This window comes from Mustela putorius, unplaced genomic scaffold, assembly GCF_011764305.1.
Source record: "Mustela putorius furo isolate JIRA1106 unplaced genomic scaffold, ASM1176430v1.1 tig00003942_pilon_pilon_pilon, whole genome shotgun sequence".
NCBI lineage: Eukaryota > Metazoa > Chordata > Mammalia > Carnivora > Mustelidae > Mustela > Mustela putorius.
The window spans coordinates 14,802,455-14,825,634 of record NW_025422087.1 but is presented as its reverse complement, the minus strand read 5'-3'; the positions used below and the strand labels follow the sequence as shown (position 1 = coordinate 14,825,634).

At 55.3% G+C, this 23,180-nt stretch overlaps 2 protein-coding genes across 3 annotated transcripts; both read left to right on the top strand.

Moving 5' to 3' along the window:
* Nucleotides 1–9,700: 9,700 nt before the first annotated feature.
* LOC101686117 (left-right determination factor 1-like) lies at nt 9,701–13,230 on the top strand. 2 transcript variants are annotated; one of them, XM_004761913.3, is made up of 5 exons: nt 9,701–9,950; nt 11,059–11,101; nt 11,204–11,305; nt 11,546–11,788; nt 12,082–13,230. In XM_004761913.3, the coding sequence occupies exons 1-5, from the start codon at nt 9,701–9,703 to the stop codon at nt 12,443–12,445; spliced, it is 1,002 nt and encodes a 333-aa protein (XP_004761970.1). In that variant the 3' UTR covers nt 12,446–13,230. The 2 variants fall into 2 exon arrangements, with proteins under 2 accessions (XP_004761970.1, XP_004761969.1); XM_004761912.3 differs by having other exon boundaries at nt 11,059–11,305.
* Nucleotides 13,231–19,329: 6,099 nt separating this feature from the next.
* Nucleotides 19,330–22,638, top strand: PYCR2 (pyrroline-5-carboxylate reductase 2). The gene is made up of 7 exons (XM_004761910.3): nt 19,330–19,572; nt 19,796–19,866; nt 20,323–20,502; nt 20,614–20,835; nt 21,033–21,125; nt 21,277–21,440; nt 21,932–22,638. The coding sequence occupies exons 1-7, from the start codon at nt 19,506–19,508 to the stop codon at nt 22,095–22,097; spliced, it is 963 nt and encodes a 320-aa protein (XP_004761967.1). The 5' UTR covers nt 19,330–19,505; the 3' UTR covers nt 22,098–22,638.
* Nucleotides 22,639–23,180: the final 542 nt, after the last annotated feature.

The window sequence follows — 23,180 nt, the reverse complement described above, 5'->3', positions numbered from 1 at the left end:
TGTTAAGTGTCTGCCTTTGGTGCAGTTCATGGTCCTGGGTCCTGGGATCGAGTCCTGCATCAGGCTCCCTGCTCGGAAGGAAGTCTGCTTCTCCCTCTCCCACTCCTCCTGCTTGTGTTCCCTGTCTCGTTGTGTCTCTGTCAAATAAATAAATAAAATCTTAAAAAAAAAAAAAAGCTTTCAGGAAATTTGGGAAATACAGAAAGGTATAAAGATGACATTAGAACTCACCCAGGTTTCTTTAACCCAGGAATAATCACCGTTAACCCAGCAGTAAATTTCCTTTTTTCTTCTTCTGTGTATATTGACTGGAATCATACATTACAAACAATTCTGTGCATTTCTTTTTAAACCGAAGCTGCATAGTGTGAGCACTCCTCATGCCATTTAAAATTCTTTTTCTTTCTTTTTTAAAAAAGAGTCTCTTTTAAAATAATCTCTGCACCCAACATGGGGGTCAAACTCACGACCCCAAGATCGAGAGTCACACACTCCACCAACTAAGCTGGCTGGACATCCCATTTAAAATTCTTTCAAACATGATTTTTAGTGACTAACAATTTGTTTTGTGTGTATACCATCCTTTGGTCTTTCCCTTGTTGGGCATTTGTACTTTCTCAATTTTTTTGTTAATTATAGAAATGCTGCATAGAATCTTGGTAGACAACTTTTATCTGAATCTCAAAGTGTCTTCCTGGGACAGAATCACAAAAGTGGAGCAAGGCTGGGAATATTTTTTAAGTCTTTTTAAGTTCTTTAGTTCTTCTTTTTTTTTTTAATTGGAGTCTAGTTGGCACATGATGTCACATTCATTCTAGGTGATTCGACGGCCCCACCTTACTCCCCGCCCACCACAGGTGGCTGTCAAGGCTATGAATATGAATATGAATATTTTTAAGGTCTTTGATCTATAATACTGACTTGTCACAAGGGGTCTTCACTAACAAGGTGCCTGTGGGATGCTTCCTTCCCGCTGACCAGGGCTATGCTCCACGCATGGGTCCTGGCTGAGGGTCCCAGCGTCCAACAGTCTCCAGGATCCTTTCTTTTCTTTTTTTTAAAGCACTTACACAGGGCTTTCCTGTTCTTTCTAAGTGCCTTTTTAAACAATTTTTTAATTAATTAATTAATTAATTAATTTGAGAGAGAGACCAGTGAGAACAAGCAGAGGGAGGAAAAGAAGGAGAAGCAGACTCCCCCCTGAGCAGGGACCCCGATATGGGGCTCGATTCCACGACCCAGAGATCATGAGATCGTGACCTGAGCCAAAGACTGATGCTTAACAGACTGAGCCCCGCAGGCGCCCCTCCTATGTGCTTTAGAAGTACTAACTGATTTAACAACCCTACAAAGAAGGCCTGGTCCTTCTCCTTGCTCCATAGATGAGGAAGAAGGCTCAGGGACAAGCCCAAGGCCACAGGATGTGTGGGCGTGACTAGCGTGTGTCACTGCCTGGCAGGACCTCAGGGTGGGGCAGGGGGGGCGTATCTCTGCTCTGGGAAGAAGCCAGACCCTCTGGCCTGGGTCTCAGGAGTACAGTTCCTGACTCATCACTTTCTTTCTTGTTTCTTTTTTCTTCTTTTTTTTTTTTTTTTTTTTACAGATTTTATTTATTTATTTACTTGACAGAGAGAGATCACAAGTAGGTAGATATGCAGGCAGAGAGAGAGAGGAGGAAGCGGGCTCCCCGCCGAGCAGAGAGCCCGATGCAGGACTCGATCCCAGGACCCTGGGATCATGACCCGAGCCGAAGGCAGAGGCCCAACCCACTGAGCCACCCAGGCGCCCTCTTTCTTATTTCTTTGGGTGTCCTGAGCTTTGAGCTGCTGCTGAGCCTGGTCACGTGAACTGGGGCCCGCAGGCAGCCTGGCGGGTGTCCTTTGGGATGGCAGGGAGGCCCCTGGCTTTGTAGTCAAGGATGTGGCACCAACGGCCCCTGTGTCTCAAAGGGCTTAGAGCTTGGAGTCAGTGTGGCAGGGCCTACGCCCAGCCCAGAGGCTCAAGAGGATGGCAGTCAGCACAGAGGGTCCCCCACCCCAAGAGAAGGAAAATCTGACACGGGCTGCTCTCAGGAAACTCCTAAGAATCCACTTTACCGGAGGCATCGCCTGGGTCTGGGGTGAGCTCCCTCAGGGCAGGGCCTGTCTTTGTGTCCCCAGCCCCGTCCCCTTTGCATCTGCTGATTGATGGGTGCTCAGGGACTCTGGATGGGGTTCACTGGCCACCCAGGAGGGGCCCGCTGCTGGGATTAGGAGCTTGCTTACCCATGAGATGAAGGTGCAGCCTGGTCAGGCAGGGGCCCTGGATTCAAACCCCACTGGGGTCCCTCACGGTCAGGCTGCATGACCTCGAACTGGATTTAGTCTCTGCACTGTGGCCTCAGTTTCCCTCCTGAATGCCTACACTGTGTTGAGGGCGGAAAGAGAGATGTGTCAGCAGGGAGGCCTGAATAGACAGACCCCACAGGTGCTAAGCCTTGGGGTGTGGGCAGGGAGCCACAGGGCCCCTGTGTACACCCCATCTTGCTCCTTCTGAAGACAGGGGACACCATCTGGGGTTCCTGGATTGACTGATCTCCCCTCCCCACGAAGGGGCTCTGCCCTTTGACACTGCTTTGGCTGCCACCCCAAGGCCAGAAGCTGGCGTGCAAAGGCCGCTGGGGGTCTGCCTGGAGAAGTCTCAGAGCCAACCCCGTCCCTGGAGCTATTTTGGCAGACGCCACCCGCCCCATGCCTTCTCCCCTGGGGTGGCTTCGGGCCCTGGCTCCCTAGCCCAGACATCTCCAGTGTCCCTGCCCCTGGTCATACCTGGTGACACAGCAAGATCCCGTGGGCAGCTCCAGGGGCAAGACCCAGAGGTCTGAGTGTTCCTTGTTCATTTGCAAAAATGGCAGAACTAAATTACCCCGTGCTTACTAAAAACTGGAGAGGAGGATGGAAGGCAGAGTGAGGGAATGGAGTCAAGTCCTCTCGGGTTGTGGCAGGGCATCAGTGATCTTGTCTAAGTCAAAGGAAGGAGACCCCCCCATGTGCAGTGTGCATCCGCAGTGGGGTTCATCTGGGGAAGGACCCAGCAGGGAGATGGGCGCTTGTGGCTACAGACTCCTCTTCCCTGTGGGGTTCTGTACCCCAGACACATCCTTGAAAACACATGGAGCAGATGTCACGTGTGCACACATGCGCACACATGCGCACACACACACCCCCTTTAGGAAACACGCCAGCTCCCACCAGGAGCCTCTCAGAGGACCCAGACCAAGAGGCGGCGGCCAGATGCTCCGAGGACAGCCGAGCGCCAGCACCGCATGGCATAGGAAGCCAGAAGTGTCTGCAGGAGGTGTGGCGGCTGCGTGGTGGCGGCCAGAGGGTCACACCCTCTAATGAACGCGCAGGAAGCCCCAGCGGGCTGGCCAGGAGCTTCGCACCCCAGCGGACAGCAAAAGCTTGTTTCCTTTCCCAGATAGCTGCTGCGTTCTTGATAAATGTGATAAACCGCTGGGGAAAGGGGCTGCCCCAGCGGGACAGGGCTAATCCTCGGATCCCCCAGTGACCGCCTGCTCATTATTATGTATTGTGTTTACTCAGCCCACCTTTCTAGTCGCCCTTCAGAAGGTGCAAATCCTTCCTGCCCCCTTATCAGCCCTGCTCTGGAGATTAGAGCCCCAACACCACCATCTCCCAGGGCTCCTCCCTGGACTGGGGGCGGGGAGTGGGGCTGGATCCACGCTGAGGGACTCAGGACCTAAGGCCTGGGAACTGGAAATGGCGATGGGTCCGTGTGGAGAAGACTTCCCATTTCAAACAAAATGACCCCACAGAAAGGCCAAGGCGATGACCTGGGGGCAGGAGAACTAGGGTAGAGAGGGAGGTCAGGCGTGGGTGGGTGAACACAGGAGAACATGCCCCCCATCCCGGTGTGATTGCACACCTGGGCTTGTGCAGGTTGAGGTCCTGGAAATGTGCCCACAAGACAGCTGGGGGCAGGGGCAGCATAGGACACACTTGTTCCTGTTTGTCCGTCCACCAAGCATATGTTTTTCAACCTTGAAGGTGTGTATGTTCCTAGTTACGAGTAACCTATTCTGGACTAAGATCTTGAGTCCTTAATTTCCCACGAGGGATCAAGGGCATCCAGAGAACAGAGGGATGCACCGGACGGGGAGAGTTGGGGGTGATGAGTTCATCAGGGGAGGATTTTCACAGAGGAAGGAAATTTATGCCAGACTTGCCAGATGAGAATGTCGCAAAGGTAAAGAAGAGGAAAGAGAGAGACCATGTTGTGTGTGAGGCCAGTGTGTGGCTCGCAGGGCAGCTGGTAGGGGGAGGAACGTGGGCTGGGAAGCTAGGCAGGGCCTCAGGAGAGCCTCTGGGGTGGGGGGCTGAGGAGGGGGAGCCCGTGTCTGTGACACAGAAGTGACATGTTAGGGGTCACCCAGGCAGAGGGTCAGGGTTCGTTCACACCAAACTCTGCTCCTCTTTCGGGGTTCCTGAAAGTGAAAAATATTCACCAAAAAAGACACCAAAGAGTGTTCTGCAGGAAAGGTTGGTGGAGGGGGAGAACCAGAAGTTTATTTTTATTTACTTTTTAGATTTATTCTTTGAGGAGGGAAGGTGCAGAGAGAGAAAGAGAGAGGATGTCCAGCAGGCCCCGCACCGAGCGTGGACCCTGACATGGGGCTCATGCCTTGAGCCTGAGATCATGACCTGAGCTGAAACGGAGAGCCAGCTGCTCAACAGACCAAGCCACGTAGGCGCCCTGAAGTAACAGGAGTTTAGAGGGAAATATTGACCTACATGATGCTAACTTCAGATGTTAAATATGAACCCTCACCTGCATATTGTGATTATGCTTGGAGCTTTTAGAGAGAGGAAAAAAAAACATTTCCGTTCATCTGTTCTTACTCTCAGATGCTCGGGAAGAGCCCAGAAAAGACCTCAGGAAAAATTTTTTTCTTTTTCTTTTCTTTTTCTGAATTTTCCTTTCTTTTTTCCTTTTCTTTCTTTCTTTCTTTCTTTTTTTAAAGATTTTATTTATTTATTTATTTATTTGACAGACTGAGATCACAAGTAGGCAGAGAGGCAGACAGAGAGAGAGGAGGAAGCAGGCTCCCTGCTGAGCAGAGAGCCTGATGCGGGGCTCCATCCCAGGACCCTGAGATCATGACCTGAGCCAAAGACAGAGGCTTTAACCCACTGAGCCACCCAAGAGCCCCTTCTGGGCCCTTTCTTTCCTCCCTGAGGCAATCAGGAAGCTGAGGAATCATCTGGAACATGCCAGATCACCATCACCTTCATGGCAGGACAGACGTTTGTTCCTCACAGGCCTGCTCTTGCCGCCCCAGCCAGCCTTCCCCTGGGTCAGATTGGGTCAGATTCTGGACTGTGTGCCCAGCGAGGCCCATGTGGGAGGCCCGGCATTAGATGGGTTCCGGGGTGGTTCCAGGCAGAAGCCATCGCATCCAGGGATAGTCCCACAGAACAAACCTGGCCTGGGAGAAGGCCGGAATCGTGGGAGAGCTGCATGGAGCCCCACACCCATGCAGAGGGGGAGCTGACTCTCAAAGCTCAGCCAGCTTGCATGTCCCACACAGCCATGTTGTGCAGAGCGACGGAAGCGGGCCATTGCACGATCCATGGAATCCAGGAATCCTGCACTGAGAGGACCCAGTGAGCTGGAAGGCTGGGCTCTCTCCGGGCCCCCTAGGTCAGAGGAAACTTTGGTTCAACTGTCCTGGGTCTTAACGCATATGCATGTGAGCTCAGTGTATAGCCGACCCTTGAACAATGCGGGGGTTGAGGTGCCATCGAAAATCTGCGTAGGACTTTCAACTCCCCCAAAACCTCTCTACTTGACCAGAAGAAGCCCCATCGATCACCTAACTAGTTGATTAACACATAGTTTGCATGTTCTACGTGTTATATGATGTATTCCTACAACGAAGTAAGCTAGAAAAAAGAAAATGGCATTAAGAACATCATAAGGAAGGGGCGCCTGAGTGGCTCTGTCTGTGGAGCATCTGACTCTTGATTTTTGCTCAGGTCGTGGTCTCTAGTTCATGGGATTGAGCCCTGTGTAGGGCTCTGAGTTCAGTGGCGAGTCAGCTTCTCCCTCTCTGCCTGCCCCCCCCCACTTGTGCTCTCTCTCTCTCTCTCTCTCTCTAAATAAATAAATCTTTAAAAAAAAAGATCTGGGGCGCCTGGGTGGCTCAGTGGGTTAAGGCCTCTGCCTTTGGCTCGGGTCGTGATCTCGGGGTCCTGGGATCGAGCCCCGCGTTGGGCTCTCTGCTCACCAGGGAGCCTGCTTCCGTCTCTCTCTCTCTCTCTCTGCCTGCCTCTCTGCCTACTTGTGATCTCTGTCTGTCAAATAAATATATAAAAAATAAAAATAAATAAAAATTAAAATTAAAAAAAAAAGATTATAAGGAAGAGAAAATACACAGCCAGAATTTTAATAAATAAATAAATCTTAAGAAGGGAAATTACAGCTCAGGACTATATGTATTGGAAAAAAAAATCTGCGTGTAATTGGACCCGTGCAGTTTAGATCAGTGGGGTTCAGAGGTACTTGCCTTCTTGTACGGCATTCAGACCGTGGGAGATATGCTCCCAGCATCCCAACATATCTCTGAGAAAGAAAAGTCTTTACCTGAAGCTACTAGAATACTGTGTGTTAATTACCCTGGAATTCGAACCAAACCAAACCTCATTTTACCACGCTCTAGTTTAAAGAAAAAAATTCTTTGCAAAACTCTAAAATTCCCAGTAATACAGGTTGGTAAAGGGTATGGGTATCTTCTGCCTTACAAGCCTGGGGGAAGAGGGCAGATTTAGGCAGCTTTAGAAGTAGGCTTCCCTCCTACAGGTCAGAAGAGGCGATTTTGCTGTTATCCCGCTTCTGTAGCCCACCCTAGCCCACAGACTCAAGACCAGACCCCGCCGCCCCCAACCACAGTCCCTGCGGGCCTGCCCTCCCTTCCACTAGCTAATGAGCCCCTGGTACAAAGCATCTCAATCCACATTCGTGTTTTTCTTCTGGCCACTAGCTAATTGCCCAATTATTTTATTTCCCCAGCAAAACTTCAGTCGGCCTGGAATCCACATTCAGGACTAAAAGCCTGTGTCCAGGGAATCAGGGGATTTGTCCTCTGTCTGTCTGCTTCTCCTCCATGGTCCCCAGCTCGTCTGGGGTTGGTGGGGGTGGGGGTTCACCCTGCCCACTTCAGAGGTCAGCCAGGACCGCGTCCTGGAAAGAGCTTCGGGGTTTGGAAGGAATCCTGGCCTAGGAATCGAAGGCCTGGCTTTCTGCTGGCAGCCATTGGAAACTGGGAGCTGGGGCAAGGAGTTGCCTCCCTGGCTTTAGAAATGGGTGGGGTGGGGGTGGGGCAGATCGGCCTGGGCAGGCGCTGCGGCCTTCAGCTTTCTGAGTCAACAGAGTAGCTGGGAGCAGGAGCAGGGGGCCTCTTGGCTGGGCAAACCCTCTGGTGTGCCAAATGTTGCCAAGCTCTCCTGGGGGAGGCCCCCAGGATCTAGAAGCATTTTGGGGGGCTCCCTGAGCACCGGGTTCCAGAATCCCATTCCTTAGTCAGAAATGCTGGGTGTTGACTGGTAGTTCTAGTCCCCACTGAGACCAAAGCTATAGACCCATCTCTGTGTTTGGAGACACACCCCGGGGCCCAGGGACAGGCCTGGGGGAGGAAGAGAACCCAACAGCGGACTGTCTTTCCCATTTACTTTTTTCTTGGAAAAATGAAGTTTCAGTACTGGTTGGCAATCCCAGGTGCAAAAGGTGCTCAGGCCACTGAGGATTCCCAGGGGTTCTCAGCCCAGAGCTGTCTCCTAGGCAGGGGAAGAGCCTTGTGTACCCATGCCCACTTGGCCTGGGAGCAGCAGCACTGGGGCCTGACCTCCCCAGCCCTGGGACACCGGTCCCTGTTGAAACCAACACAGGGGGCCACACGGCCTCATTGTGAACTTCTAGGCCCAGGGGCTCCTGGGGCCTAGATGTTGGGGGCCCAGGAAGGGGTCCCTGGCCTGCGAGGGGCAGCCCGGGTGTTACTTCCTTGGCATCGTTGGCCCATGATAAGCCACCGGGCTTCCTCTCTGCAAGTGGCGAGGGTGGCGGACCGCTGCATATTTATAGAACAGCAGCTCAGGATGGCTGCCAGGGACCAAGGGCCACAGGTCCTGGGTTGCCTGCGAATGTGACACTTCTGCACCTTTTGGCTTGACTTAAGGCCCAAATGTTTGCAGCAAGGAAGTCCCTGCTAATCACTTGCAGAGAAAAGCCACACCTTGGCTCCCAGCAGAGGCTGTGCGGCCCAGACAGAGCAGGCGGCAGAGGCTGCGCCACCCAGAGAGAGCAGGTGGCCCATGGGGCCTCGGGGTGCCAGGGGGTTCAGGCTGCAGGAGAGCTGCAGTGAGCTCTCCGATGGGTTCTCTGTGCTGCGCCTTCCCTGAGCGGTGTTCTGACTTTGCCTCTGAAAGGTGCTTGAGGACACCTGACTCCTCTCCGGTTGCAAACACCTGCTCAGGGCCTGGGACATGGGGAGCACCCAAGGAATGATTGTTCTAGTCGTGGCCATTTTTAGAACAGCCACTGGTAATAAGGGGGGGCAACCCTTATACTGGGCTCTGGGATGCATGTTCTCCGTGTGCTAGTGTGTTTGCTCTCCAGACTAGCCCTGCGAAGGAAACCCAATTATGACCGCACCTCCTTCAGCTGGGGAAACTGAGTCACGAAGGCCTTGAGGAACTTGCTAGAAGGTCCGACAGCCAGCAAGGTGCACAGGCCCCATATGTGCCCCCAGCCAGTCTAAACCCTGTGTTTCAGAGGCCCTGGAAGGCTCCCAAGCCCAGGTGCTCAGTACCTAAGGCTTTGGACAAGACAGGACTCTGGGCAACTATGGTCTCACTTTCCAGGTCCTGGTCCCTTGACCCGGTCCCCCTGTGTGCCAGTGTGAGCCCACGGTCAGACTTAGGCCATGTAGTGCTCCCAGAGCGACTGGCATAGCTGATGGGCCTCGGCTGTGGGACTGCGAAGACACTTGCATAGTTGCCCTTCCTGGGACCTCCAGAGAGCCAGGCCTGACGGCAGTGGCTTCCTTAATCACAGACAGGACTCAGTCTTCGGAGTGTCTGTGGAGAGGAGCAGGAGGGGTCCCACAGGGATGGAGAGTAGGGGAAGATGGGTTGGGGGCTTCTGTGGGTACTGCTGGATGGGGCCTGGCCCAGAGCAGGCAGGAATGGAGAATGCTCTCCTTCCTTCCTGACCAACACACCGGGACCCAGACTGGCCTCCAGGAAAGGGATTTCAACAGACGCCTGATAGGATTCTCGTTGATACAGAATAGGCCCACTTTTTCATAGGCTGGGACCAGGGTAGCGCCAGGGAAATTTAAGAGGCACTAAAGTCACTTCTGAACTGCCCAGATAGCCATGGCCAGAGGCCCCAGGCTGGTGTGGCATCCAGACAGGCCTCCCTGCCCATTCTCCACGGCCCCCTCCTCCAGGCTCCTGGACCTGTCTGGCTGCTCAGCAACCAGGGGGTCCAAGAGGTGTGGCCTCCCTCCCTCCAGGCTCAGCCCCAGGCTGCCTATAAAGCCAGTCCGACCCTGAGCCCAGCCAGCCCCGTCCCTCCTCAAGCCTCCTCCTGGGACAGGTCTGTCTGCTCCGCCGCTGCTCCTATCCACGAGCGCCACCCCATGAGGTCGTTGTGGCTGTGCTGGGCGCTATGGGCCCTGCCCCTGCCGGGCCCCGGGGCCGCCCTGAGCGGGGAGCACATCCTCAGCACCCTGTTGCGGCAGCTGCAGCTCCGAGAGGCGCCCGTCCTGGACGCAGGCGACGTGGAGGAGCTGGTCACCCCCGCGCACGTGATGGCCCAGTACGTGGCCCTATTGCAGCGCAGCCACGGGGTCCGCTCTCGAGGGAAGAGGTTCAGCCAGAGGTTCCGAGGTGAGGCCCCCTGCCGCCGCGCCCCTGTCCCGGCTGGGGGCGGGCGGGGCGAAGATGGGAGGAGCCTGTTCTGGGGACGCCAGGGCAGGGGCCCCTGGGTGTGAGGACCGCTGCGTCTCGGGGGGAAGGGGGTCTCTGTCTGCCCCGAGCGCCCTGCCGCTCAGGCCCAGGGGGAGCTGCCCCACTGCCAAGGCCGAGGCAAGAGGGGAAGGTTGGGGCTCCCCTCTGCTATTTGTCCTCCTGCCCTAGACTAGTCTCCCGACGTCTCTGAGCTTGTTGGCTTCTCTGGAAACGGGGGCGGGTGTGTGTGTGTGTGTGTGTGTGTGAGAGAGAGAGAGAGAGAGAGAGAGAACCGGCTCTGATTCCCTCCCAGAGTTGGGGGCAGCTTGTGAGATGAGAGGGAAGGGCTGATTCCATCATTTTCAAGGTCAGCCTGTGGAGAGGTGAATGGCACTGCACCCTCTCAGCTCCATGGGGCTGGGGCTCCCCTCCTCAGTGCCCAGGGGCGGACCCACACCTGCTGCTTTCCAGCTGGGAGGACGGGTGCCTGGAGGCCTGGAGACTCGGCAGAGGTGACTGCCCTCCCAGTTTTGCTGTGCACCCTTTGCCCAGCGAAGGTTGCATGTGACTCTTGAAGTCAGGGTTGTGAGTTTCAGCCACACACTGGGCATAGAGATTTCTTAAAAATAAAATCTTAGGGGCACTCAGGTGGCTCAGTCGGTTGAATATGGACTCCTAAATTTGGCTGTTGTCATCATCTCCAGGTCCTGAGATAGAGCCCTCCTGGGCTCAACACTGAAGGGGAGCCTACTTGAGATCCTCTTTCTCCCTGTGCCCCTCCCCCTGCACCTCCCCTTGAGGGGCCCACGTGCACTCTCTCTCTCAATAGCATAAAAATATTTTTCAAAACAAACAAAACAGAAAACTGCATGCCTGTGCACCTGAGGCCAAACCCCAGCCCCCACATCCATCCTGCAGATTCCTGGGGACCTCCCTGCGGATCTCCCTGGGGACTCCCAGGGAATTGCTATTGGCTGGCCCCAGATCCTGATCCCCTCACTGCTGCCCTGGTGCTGGAGAGGTCTCCTGACTCTGTTCCTGTCTCCAGAGGTGGCGGGCAGGTGGTTGGCTTCGGAGGCCTCCACGCACCTGCTGGTGTTCAGCATGGAGCGGCGGCTGCCCCCCAACAGCGAGCTGGTGCGGGCGGTGCTGCGCCTTTTCCAGGAGCCGGTGCCCAGGGCCGCGCTGCGCAGGCACGAGCGACTGTCCCCGCACAGCGCCCGCGCCCGCGTCACCGTCGAGTGGCTGCAGGTCCGCGAAGACCGCTCCAACCGCACCTCGCTGGTGGACTCCAGGTGGGTATTCCTAACGCGGAGAGGAGGGAATGGGAGGGGAGGGGGTGTGGAGGTCGCAGCGTGGGCGGGGCGTGTATGGGAGGGGAGGAGAGGGGAGAGGAGGGAGGGAAGGGAAGGGAAGTCCTAGCTCGGGGGAGAGGGGGTGGAGGGGCTCCTGCGCAGGGGATGCGAGGGGAGGCTCCCCGGGGCAAACCCCCAACGCCCAGCTTAGGCTCCCGTCTCCGTGCTGCCCTGTCGCAGGCTGGTGTCCCTCCACGAGAGCGGCTGGAAGGCCTTCGACGTGACAGAGGCGGTGACCTTCTGGCAGCAGCTGAGCCGGCCTCGCCAGCCTCTGCTCCTGCAGGTGACGGTGCACAGGGAGCACCTGGGCCCGCTGGCCTCGAGCGCCCACAAGCTGGTGCGCTTCGCCTCCCAGGGGCCCGAGGGAGCGCGGCAGGGCGAGCCCCAGCTGGAGCTGCACACGCTGGACCTGGGGGCCTACGGGTAGGAGCCCGGGCCCCACGGGGGACCCCGATCACAAGGCACAGGGGGAACGCCAGCTCAGTCCAAGTGGGACATTTCAGGGTGCCCATGGGAGTGAGTGCCCGCAGGAGATTGTCCTTCAGTCTCAGGGCAAGTGGCACTTGTGAGGTACTGTTTGGCTGTTGGTAGTTAACCGTCCTTGCCACAAATAGCCTTTTGAACATAAGGAGTGCTGCATGGTAAAGCTCCCTCCTAGATGCCCCGCCCCGCCCCCCGCTGACCTCTGCCTCTCCTTACTCCCGCCCCCTTCGCAGAGCTCAGGGCGACTGTGACCCCGAGGCACCCGTGACCGAGGCCACCCGCTGCTGCCGCCAGGAGATGTACATTGATCTGCAGGGGATGAAGTGGGCTGAGAACTGGGTCCTGGAGCCTCCGGGCTTCCTGGCCTACGAGTGCGTGGGCGCCTGCCAGCAGCCCCCGCGGCCCCTGCCCTTGGAGTGGCCATTTCTGGGCCCGCGGCAGTGCATCGCCTCTGAAACGACCTCGCTGCCCATGATCGTGAGCGTCAAGGAAGGAGGCAGGACCAGGCTACAGGTGGTCAGCCTGCCCAACATGAGGGTGCAGAGGTGCAGCTGCTCCTGGGACGGGGCACCCGTGCCCCGCAAGCTGGAGCCTTAGGTGGGGGGCATAGCCACCCAGGTGTCGGGCTGGACAGGTGCACAGAAACAGGTCTTGACATAGGTGTTAATTTCCTCCTTAGCAGGTGACCCCTGGGCCCACTCAGCACCCTGTTTTACCTTTCCTGCGCGTTCTTCCATTTCTTGTCCTCTTCTGCACCATCACCCACCCTAAGCACTTACATGAGTCACTAAGGCAGCTCTGACTGCTGAGTTCTAGAAGGAAATCCCAGCCTCCTTGTTATAGGATGCAGCCGGCTCAGACAGACTGCTTGCTGGGAGTTTCTGTTCTCTGGCAAATTCTCAGCTGACTATGGTACAATGTGCCCTATGATGTGAGCTGGGGAAACAAACTGATTTACTCTACTACATGATGGGAATTACAACAAAACTTTAAAAAATCCCCCAGTTTCCCTAGGTAGGGAGGAGGTCTAAAAAGGAACACCCTTTCCCCCAAAACGCCGACCCATTCAGGATTCTTGTGAACAAACTCCCCTGAGAGATTGCTAGGAGGGAGGACCAAGGGCTTCCACCTGGGGCAGTGGGCAGGGAGTCAGGACACCTGGTTTCTGGATGGAACAGGGTCACAATTGTGACCTTAAGCCAATGGGGTCACCCTTTCCTCTTAAAAGGGAGAAGGTGGGAATCAGCTCTGAGTCATTGCTCTGGGGGTCAGAGAGCCCTAACCTCTCCCCCTGCCCCCATTCCCCAGCATTTCCTGTGCATAGTTGCATTATTTCCCCCATGGTTTTAGAATTTTCCCCACCAGAACCCATGTGTCTTTACTTTTTAAAAATGTAGCCAAAAGAGTTGAGTGTAGATAATCCTCCAAAATAAAGTGATGGTTTTGCTCTGTGTTTCTGCATTTAGTTTCTGGTACCCTTTACTCGAGAGAGAAGGGAGCAATGACGGGGACAAGATCTCATAATGACGTGAAGAGAGGGGGTGACTGAGACCCCCAAACACGGCAATAACTAGGTTTAGATTAAGCTTTCATTTATAGCACTTAGATTCTCCACGCCCCCACTACGAAACCAGTATTGTAAACAATTACTCACACATGCCATCTCTTTGGAAGAAAATCCCCCCCACCCAGGCAGTGGTTATGGGGACAGGACCCGGGGTGACAATGGTGTGGCAAGCAAGCTAAGCCTTACTGAGCCCTCACTGTAAGCCAGGGTGCTGTGCCAGGCAATTTTATAGAGCTTATGTCACTTAATTCTTGCAACGAATTCCTTGAGCTAGGTATTATGATTCCCATTTTCCAGATGAAGAAATTGAGGCAGGGACAATGCAAATCTGTTGAATCCCTACGCCAAGGCATGGGTTATAACATTCCTTCCCACTGCACGGCCGCCCCCGTCCCCATAAGCATGCTCTGTTGAGGACATGGGCGTTAGTGACCAGGTCACCTGGAAGCTGCCACAGCTGGCAGCATCCTTACATAACCTTTCCAGGCACCTGGGTTTCCCTATGTTTGGCTATTGAAGTTCTTGGGCTCTGTTTTTACCTAAAAAGCTAATTAATAACAATGAACTAGTGGAGGGGAGAATGGAGCCCATCTCTGGACAGGTGGGATCTGAGAACATGACAAGTGTACGGTTGGAGGCAGTGGAGAGGACTTGGCATGGACAGAAAGGCCTAGATCACCCCCATAAGATGTCTGAATGAAGCCCTTCCAGGTAGGATGCTGTGAATACCAGGAGAGACCACTGTTTTCTTTATAAGAAGGGTATCCATACCTTCTAAAGGGTTCCACCAGCACTCAGTGACCTATCTGCGGCTCTAAAAGGTCTGGGGGCTCCCAGCCAGTCCATTCAATGAGGGGCAAGAGTGGGCCTGCTCCCAGAATCTCCTGTGATCTAAAAAATCCAGGAGATCGGCCTCATTTCAGAATGGAAGGATGAGTTCCTCCGCACAGGGAGACGGTGTGGTAGGCAGGGTTTTCTCCCCCAACACACCCATGCCTCCCTATCCTTGGAGCCTGTGACAGTCATTTTATATTTCAAAGGGGATTTTGCAGTTGTGATTAAGGTTACCGACCTCAAGACAAGGAGATGATCCTGGAGTGACCAGGTACATCTAGTCTCATCACAGGATTCTTTCAAAGCAGAAAACGTTCTCTGCTGGAGGCACAGAAATGAGGTTTTAGGGAAGGTCAATGTGAAGATATGAGTGCTGGCTGACCCGTGAGCTGGACCCAGGTGAGGGAAGCTCTTCAGTCCCTCCCCTGTCCTTGGAATGTGGATTCTGGTTGCCCTTGCCCAGAAGCTGCCTCCAGGACAGCCTTGAGACAGGGATGTGGGGCTGGGACCATCAGGGATGGAACCCATCTGCTAAGGCCGATCTGAGAACCGTGAGGAGCAGGTGGGCAGAGATCCACCATCTAGCGGGCCCCCAAGACAAGTCTCCTATATAGTTCCCTGTGCTTGTTCAACCCATCTGGAGCTACCTCTTTCCTCTGTCCCTCCCTGTCCGCCGGCCGTGTCTGGGCACCGGCTTCAGATCACACCTGGGAGCTCCCAGGAGGAGGGAACCAACAAGAGGCAGTGAAGAAGGCCAGAAAGAGTTGAACCATGAAAAGGGAGGGACCTGCCGTTGCTACTCTGCAGATGGAGGGGACCGTGAGCACAGGAATGTGAGGGCCTTGCAGAAGCTGAGAATGCCAGGAAAGGGGACCTCAGGCTACAGTCACACGGTGCCTGCGTCATGGTGCCTATTCTCCCCCAGAGCCTCTAGGGAGGGACCCGGATCGGCTGCCCTCTTGATGTGCCCTGTGGGACCCAGAGCAGAGAAACCAGCCGGACCCACCCAGACTTCTGACCTGCGGCTTGTGAGGCAATAGGTTCATTCCGTGATGCAAAATTCGCAGTGCGTTTCTATGGCAACAACAGAAATGAAGCTGGTCTGTCCAAGTCTGCTAGAAGCGAGGTGTAATTACAATGTTTTCACATACAACATGAACACTGTACTTCTTTTAAAAATCAGGCTTAGTGGGGCGCCTGGGTGGCTCAGTGGGTTAAAGCCTCTGCCTTCGGCTCAGGTCATGATTCCAGGGTCTTGGAATCGAACGCTGCTCCATCTGGCTCTCTATTCAGCAGGGAGCCTGCTTCCTCCCTTCTCTCTCTCTCTGCCTGCCTCTCTGCCTACTTGTGATCTGTCTGTCAAATAAATAAATAAAATCTTTTTAAAAAATCAGGTTTAGGGGTGCTTGGGTGGCTCAAGGTTGTCTGCCTTGAGCTCAGGTCATGACCCCAGATTCCTGGGATCAAAGCCCACATCCTGCTCCCTGCTCAGCAGGAAGCCTGCTTCTCCCTTTCCCACTCTCCTTGCTTGTGTTCCCTCTCGCACTCTCTCTCTGTCAAATAAATTTTAAAAATTAAACAAATAAAAAATAAAAATTATTTAAAAAGTTTTTTAAAAAATCAGGTTTAAGGGCATCTGGGGGAGCTCAGTCGGTTAAGTAAGTGTCTGCCTTTGGTCTTCAGCTCAGTTCATGATCTCAGAGATCAAGTCCTACATCGAGCTCCCAGTTCAGTGGGGAGTCTGCTTCTCCTTCTCCCTCTGCCCCTCACCTCTGCTCATGCTCTCTTTCTGTCTCTCCAATAAATAAAATCTTAAAAAGAAAAAAAAAAAATCAGGGTACCGGGGTGGCTCAGTGGATTAAGCCTCTGCCTTCAGCTCAGAGTCCTGGCATCAAGCCCCCCTTATCAGGTTCTCTGCTCTCTGCTCAGTGGGGAGCCTGCGTCCCCCTCTCTCTCTGACTGCCTCTCTGCCTACTTGTGATCTCTCTCTCTATATATCACATAAATAAATAAAATATTTTTTTAAAAAAATCAGGTGTAAGATGTGCCTGGCTTATAGGACAAGGGAATGTAGTTACATTCCAAAGAGTCACAATGGATCTCTTTAGGTGCTGGGATTAAAAGCAATATTCATTTTTTCATTTAATCAAATTAAAAAATGTTTCTACAATTAACATGGGTTACTGGTGTAATTTTTAAAAAAAGAAAAATGCATGCAAAATGTGCCTCCCTGGAGAGGTCCCTAAGTCAGGATGGACTGGAGTCAAGAGGACTGGGTGTAGGATTCCCTGGAAGCTGGAAGCGGTTCAGGATCCTCCCTCATTCCCTGGATCACCAGCATTGTTACAACCCTTGAGCCGCTAATTAGACCAGTTAGGAGGCCTGGCCTTGGGTGGCGAGGGAGGGGTGGAGGTTACACTGAAAAGGGGAGGCAGCAAAGACAGCGTTATCCACTTTTGGAAGGAAGGAGGGGGAGGAACAGGACAGTAGGGAGGGAGTTGGGGGTAGGGCAGCAGCAGCTGACAGAGCTGGAGGAGGAGGAGGAGGGAGAAGGAGAGAGGGGAAGGTGGGCAGTCCAGGAAGCTTGGTGAGCTTCCCCTCTTTCCTTCTGGTCTTCTCTTTGCCTGTTCATATGGAGTAAAATGGATAGAGTGGGCGCCCAAGGATACTGGTGCTGGACATGGACAGCACGTGTCATGCCAGGTTGGGGTCCTCCTGGGGTGGGGCAGGAAACAAGGGGGCCCTGCAGCCTTCCAAACGGGCTATGGGGAGCCCAACATCCCTCAGAGGGGCTGACAGCATTCAGAAGTTCCCACCCTCCCCGCTGCCTGCCAAAGATTCTTCTACCAGAAAGGAGGGCCAAATGGAAGCCAGTAAAGACCAGAGAAAGAGGAAGGATGCGGGCAGTGCTGGGGCCCCAGTCCCAGTCTCTACCTGATGCGGGTGCCCCTTCCAGATGGCATGCTCCCCAGTACCTTCCCAAGGGCTGTATGGAAAGTCCCCTTTCCTTCAGCTAGTTTGAACTGTTGAGATGCTGGTGTCATCACGGCCACCACAGGGAGCCTTTAAACATGTGATATCAAGAACATAATCAGAGTGTTAGACAAAGATTTTTCTCACAGTAGAAGAATGACTTTTTTATTAGTTTATTTTTTTGAAGATTTTATTTATTTATTCATTAGACAGAGAGAGAGAGGCATAGGCAGAGGGAGAAGCAGGCTTCCGGCTAAGCAGGGAGCCAGGCGCAAGGCTCGATTTCAGGATCCTAGGGTCAAGACCTGAGCAGAAGGCAGATACTTAATCAACTGAGCGACCCAGGCATCCCTGAATAATTTGAAAAACTGATGTGTTTGTGAGGATAGGGATTTTTGTTTTGTTCATGGCTGGACCCCCAGAACCTGGGTCAGTAAACATCTATGGAATGAATCAATAAATCTAATTTTTTTAAAAGATTTTATTTATTTGACAGATAGAAATCTTAAGTAGGTAGAGAGGCAGGCAGAGAGAGGAGGAAGCAGACTCCCCACAGAGCAGAGAGCCTGATGCGAGGCTCCATCCCAGGGTCCTGGGATCATGACCCGAGCTGAAGGCAGAGGCTTTAACCCACTGAGCCACCCAGGCGCCCCTCAATAAACCTAATTTTGATCTTCAGGAGAATAGTTAATGTGGGGTAGCCTTAGAATGGATTACTAAGTAGTCACAGAAATCTTGTTTTAAACAACTTTTCAGTGACATTGGGAAATGCTTATTATATATCTCATGTAGAAGTTTCAAAACTGTATGTATATCATTTACTTCCAAGGTTGGAAAAGTACATATGCACAGACAATAATAATGTAAGGATATCCACTGAAAAAGTTTCCAAGAAACTATCCCTAGCAAGTTTGATTATGAGACTGTTTTGACTGTTTTTTTGGTATTTCCCGCATTTTCCTCAATATGCATGAACTCCTTTTCTAATCAGAAAAAGTTATCAATATATTATTTTGCTTAATAGCGAACATTAAGGTTCGGGGGATGGAGTCATAGGCCTCCCGGTCTTGCCTGGGTCCTACCAGCAGCTGGGGCGCGGAGGGGCACGAGCACCGGGTTCCGCCGGTCCCAGCCGGACCAGGGTCCACCACTCACCACTCACCAAATCAAAGGCAGAGAAAGGAGTGGAGATGAAACGGGAAAGGGGTTTATTTCAGTGAGGCCAAGAGCGGGAAGACAGCCGACTGGCGTCTCAAAGGCGGTCTCCCAAGTGCTGAAAACATGCAGGTTTGCATGAAGCCAGTGCAAAGGGACCGAGGTCAGTGGGAGTGAGGGTGGGCAGCAAAGGGCAGGTCCACCATGGTCCTGGGGTCAGTCACGGGCGGTCTTCCCAGGGCAAGCTCAGGGCGGTCCGTACTGCCGGCGGGGGTCTCCGGTGCGAACGGGGTGGATTACAGTTCACGCGGATGCTCCCGAGCTCAGGAAAGGGGCCGATCCCCAACCTAGTTAGGACCGATTCTTAGGGGCAGTTCAGGTTCGGTGCAGTGCAGGCTGCTTCCGAGCCCCCCACCCCACAGACCGGGAGGGGGAGGGCAGCGGGGGCTCCCGCCGCTCCGGGACTGTCCGAGTCTCCGGCCCTATCCAACCCCGTAGTCCGCGACCTGCGGAGACCTCCCCTCCGGCAGGCCAGACACAACACCAGCGGTCTTCGGCCGGGATCCCCGCCCTGGGCCCCACCGGCTTGCGAAGGCAGAAAGTGGTCCCAGGCAGGCCCGCAGGGCGGAGACCCGGGCTGCCTCGCACCCCGCAGGTTGTTCCCACCGCCAATCCCGTGTGCGCGGGGCGGACACACGGCCGGACTCCCCGGCCGTGGATTGGTCCGCTCGAGATCCCGGCCGAGGATTGGTCCGCCCGACGGAGGCTCGGTCTGCCGGAAGATTGGTGCCCCGCTCCCGAGTTCTCGGCCGCGGATTGGTCCGCCCGAGTTCCCGGCAGAGGCTTCCTCCCCCCTAGGATTGGTGCCTCCTCTCCAGAGCTCGCGACCACAGATTGGTCCGCCCGGGCTCCCTGCCGCGGATTGGTCTTCCCGGCGGGGTGGGGCGGGGCCCCCCTGAGGCCCCGCGGCACCACCCGCCAGGCAGGCAGTGGGGAGGGGTCCCGGGAGCCGGGCCGGAAGCTGCCGGCAGCTCCCTGGGTCTGGCTTCCGGGGCGTGCGGCTCACTGGGACGTGTCTCAGCCCGGCGTTGTGTGTCCTGCTCGGCTGCCGGGCAGGTTCCTGCCGCCATGAGCGTGGGCTTCATCGGCGCCGGCCAGTTGGCCTGTGCCCTGGCGCGGGGCTTCACGGCCGCAGGTGGGCGTGCGGGGGCGTGCGGGGCGGGCCGCAGCAGGGTCCGGGGACGCCCTCCGCCCCTCGAGCCTGAACTGCTGAGCGTCTGGTGGGCGGGACTGGGCTCATGGAGCAGCGGGGGCCGCGAGCCCGCGTGGGGCATCGGTGTGGGTCCGCCCTCCCTCCCGAGGACAGCGCGGGAGCCAGGGGGCCGCGGTGCCGGGCTGACGAGCCTTGTCTTCCGCAGGCATCTTGTCCGCTCACAAGATCATAGCCAGCTCTCCGGAAATGGACCTGCCCACGGTGTCCGCGCTCAGGGTAGGGCGGCGCAGGGGCGTGGGGAGCAAGGTGGGGGCTCCGAGGTGAGCCGAACCGTGCCGATCGCCGGCCCGGGCCGACCTCCGCCCAGAACCGTCCCTGCCCTCTGGGCCGACCCTCCTGGGCCTCCCATCTCACCAGTTTACAGCCAGGGGAACTTACCCGGCAGAGGGGTGCTCGGGGGCCCAGGACTGGGGAGGGGGGAGGGGAGACAGCCACGTCCTGCTTGCCTTGGGGAAGCTTGTGCCTGCCCAGCACCTAGCTCACTTGTCCAGTAGCAACTGGGGAAGACTTCGTGCCACGGTGGCCCATAGAGGGCGTAGGTGCAGACTCTGCAGGGACAGGGCAGGGAATTCCAGGCTGCCCCTGGCAGAGTGCATCTGCTCCTGGGGTGGAGGGTGGCCTGGGCCAAGTGAGGCTGCCCGGCTCTGTGAGCTGGGCAGTCTCCTCCCGCAGAAGATGGGTGTGAACCTGACCAGAAGCAACAAGGAGACGGTGAGGCACAGTGACGTCCTGTTCCTCGCTGTGAAGCCGCACATTATCCCCTTCATCCTGGACGAGATCGGGGCGGACGTCCAGGCCAGGCACATCGTGGTGTCCTGTGCTGCTGGAGTGACCATCAGCTCTGTGGAAAAGGTGCCCATCTCAGCCCCGGTTGCCCCTGTGAGGTGGTGCTTGTTTGGGGGTTGGGGGGAGCGGGTGGATGGCAAGCCCTGGTGACTCACTTGGGTCTTCTCCTCATCCCAGAAGCTGATGGCCTTCCAGCCGGCCCCCAAAGTGATTCGCTGCATGACCAACACACCGGTGGTGGTGCGGGAAGGCGCCACAGTGTACGCCACAGGCACCCACGCCCTGGTGGAGGATGGGCAGCTCCTGGAGCAGCTCATGAGCAGCGTGGGCTTCTGCACGGAGGTGGAAGAGGACCTCATTGACGCCGTCACGGGGCTCAGTGGCAGTGGGCCTGCCTATGTGAGACCCTGCGGGGACCTAGGGCAGTGGGATGGGCTGGCAGGCAGATTGGGGCTATGGGTGTTGCCCACGCTGGGGTGAAGCTAGCTGATGGAGGAGGCCAGCCTCTGGAGCTAGTTCTTGTTGTTGGGGACAGCAGACTGCAGGGAGCGGCCCTGAGTGTCTGCTGCCCCAGGACTCAGTGAATGTCTCCACAGGCATTCATGGCTCTGGACGCGTTGGCTGATGGTGGGGTGAAGATGGGCCTGCCTCGGCGCCTGGCGGTGCGCCTGGGGGCGCAGGCCTTGCTGGTCAGTATGCTCAGCCTACTTGTTCCAGACTGGGGTGTGGGATGGGGAAGGTCCCTGAGCTGGATAGTGGCTGGGGAAGGGCAGGGGGTTGTGGAGAAGCCTGTCCTAAGGTGCCCAAGCTGTTTTCTCTCATCCTTCCTGTTTCCCGCAGGGGGCCGCCAAGATGCTGCTGGACTCGGAGCAGCACCCAGGTCAGCTCAAGGACAACGTCTGCTCCCCTGGGGGGGCCACCATCCATGCCCTGCACTTCCTAGAGAGTGGCGGCTTCCGCTCCCTGCTCATCAATGCCGTGGAGGCCTCCTGCATCCGCACACGGTGAGTCCCTCCCCCTCTGTGCCCCCGGGCTGGGCCCCGTCCCGTGGAGCCTGCCGTCTCTGGTCCCTCAGCAGTGTTGGACTCTGTCCATAAGCAGGGATTATTGGATTCTGTCTCACTGAGGGTTTTGCAGGCCTTTCTGTTTAACACTTATCACAGTTCCTGTGGGGGCAGGGAACTTGCATTTACAGAAGAGGAGGTTATGGCCTAGAGAGGATTTCCAGGCCGCTGATGCATAGTGGAGGTGCGGCTGCACAAGTGTGTGACTCGAGACCCGCCAACTGTTCTGTCCAAACTGTGTGTCCTTGTGATCACCGATAGCATATGGAGCTACACATGTGTGGTCACTCACACATAGCTCGGGGGGCGTGTTTGATTTGGGGTTCTGATTTTGGGTGGTGTCCAGTCCTCGAGACTTGGGGGTTACATGCATGAGGAAGCCATGTAGAGCTCTGGCTTGTCCTTCAACCCCTGGCGGGCTTTGTTGGCAGAGAGCTGCAGTCCATGGCTGACCAAGAAAAGGTCTCCCCTGCTGCCCTCAAGAAGACCCTCCTGGACAGAGTGAAGCTGGAATCCCCCACAGTGTCCACACTGACCCATTCCAGCCCGGGGAAGCTGCTGACAAGAAGCCCGGCCCCCGGGGGCAAGAAGGAGTGAGGTGGCCTCTGCCCTCCCTCCTGGAACCAGAGCCCAGAGGAGGACCCTTCAGTGAGAGGGCAGGTCCGGCAGTTTTCAGGTCCTTATGGTAAAACCTCCTTAAATCTGTTCAGACCCGGCTGCGCTAGTTTCCCGTCTTGTCCACCTCAGAAGATGCTCCCAGGGTGGGTGACGGTGGCGGCCGGAGGCAGGCCTGCGCACCTTTTGCGGGAGAGAGAGGCTGCGACTCCAGTCAGAGCCCCGCTGGCTGCAAGGTCTGGAGATCTTCAGCTGGGGTCCTCCATCCGGAGCTCGAGCCAGGGTCCGCTTCACGCCGGGTGAGGGCGGAGAGAGGTACGAAGGTACGAAACGTGTCAAGGACTTTTCTCTCTGGATTATAAATGCAAAAGAAGCGGGCAACTTAGAATTGTTACACTTAATCAGAAAAGCACGAAATTAGATCATGCTTCTGTTTAACTCTTACTTTCCTAGGTGTCCTCTTGGAAAAGTTACTCAGCGCTGTTAAGTTTAGCTCCTTCAATAAAAGTTTTATTTTTTATTACCCTGCTTTTTTTTTTTCTTTTCAAAGTAAGCTCTGTTCGAAGTGTGGGGCTTCAACCCACAACCCCGAGATCAAGAGTCCCTTGAGCTTCGCCTTACTCTGCCCAGTTCTTCAATCCTTAGATTTCCTATATAGGGCGAGCAGAGCCTGCCATGTGATAGGGGCTTTACAATAGCTTTGCGTGGGGCTGAACTTGTCACTGGCCCCACAGGGATGAGCCTCGCCCACAGGCTCCCAGGTTTGGAGTCGGGGAGCCCAGGCTGCCACTGCTGCTAGTAGGGGAAGGATGAGCACCACTTGCTTGAGGGGTCCGCCGTGTTCTAGATGTTCTGTCGAGCCATTCCATAAGGTCTTGCTGCAAACCCACCGGAACCTTCTGGTGGAGGGGGATCTCCTATATATAGGAGGTGAAATCTAGAGACCAGATTCAGTAACTTCTTCAACGTTCCCAAGCTGAAAGTGGCAGAAACTAGCGCTCTTGTGATGAGTACAGGACGACGTCTGGAAGTGCTTAGTGACCATATTGTATTCCTGAAACTAAT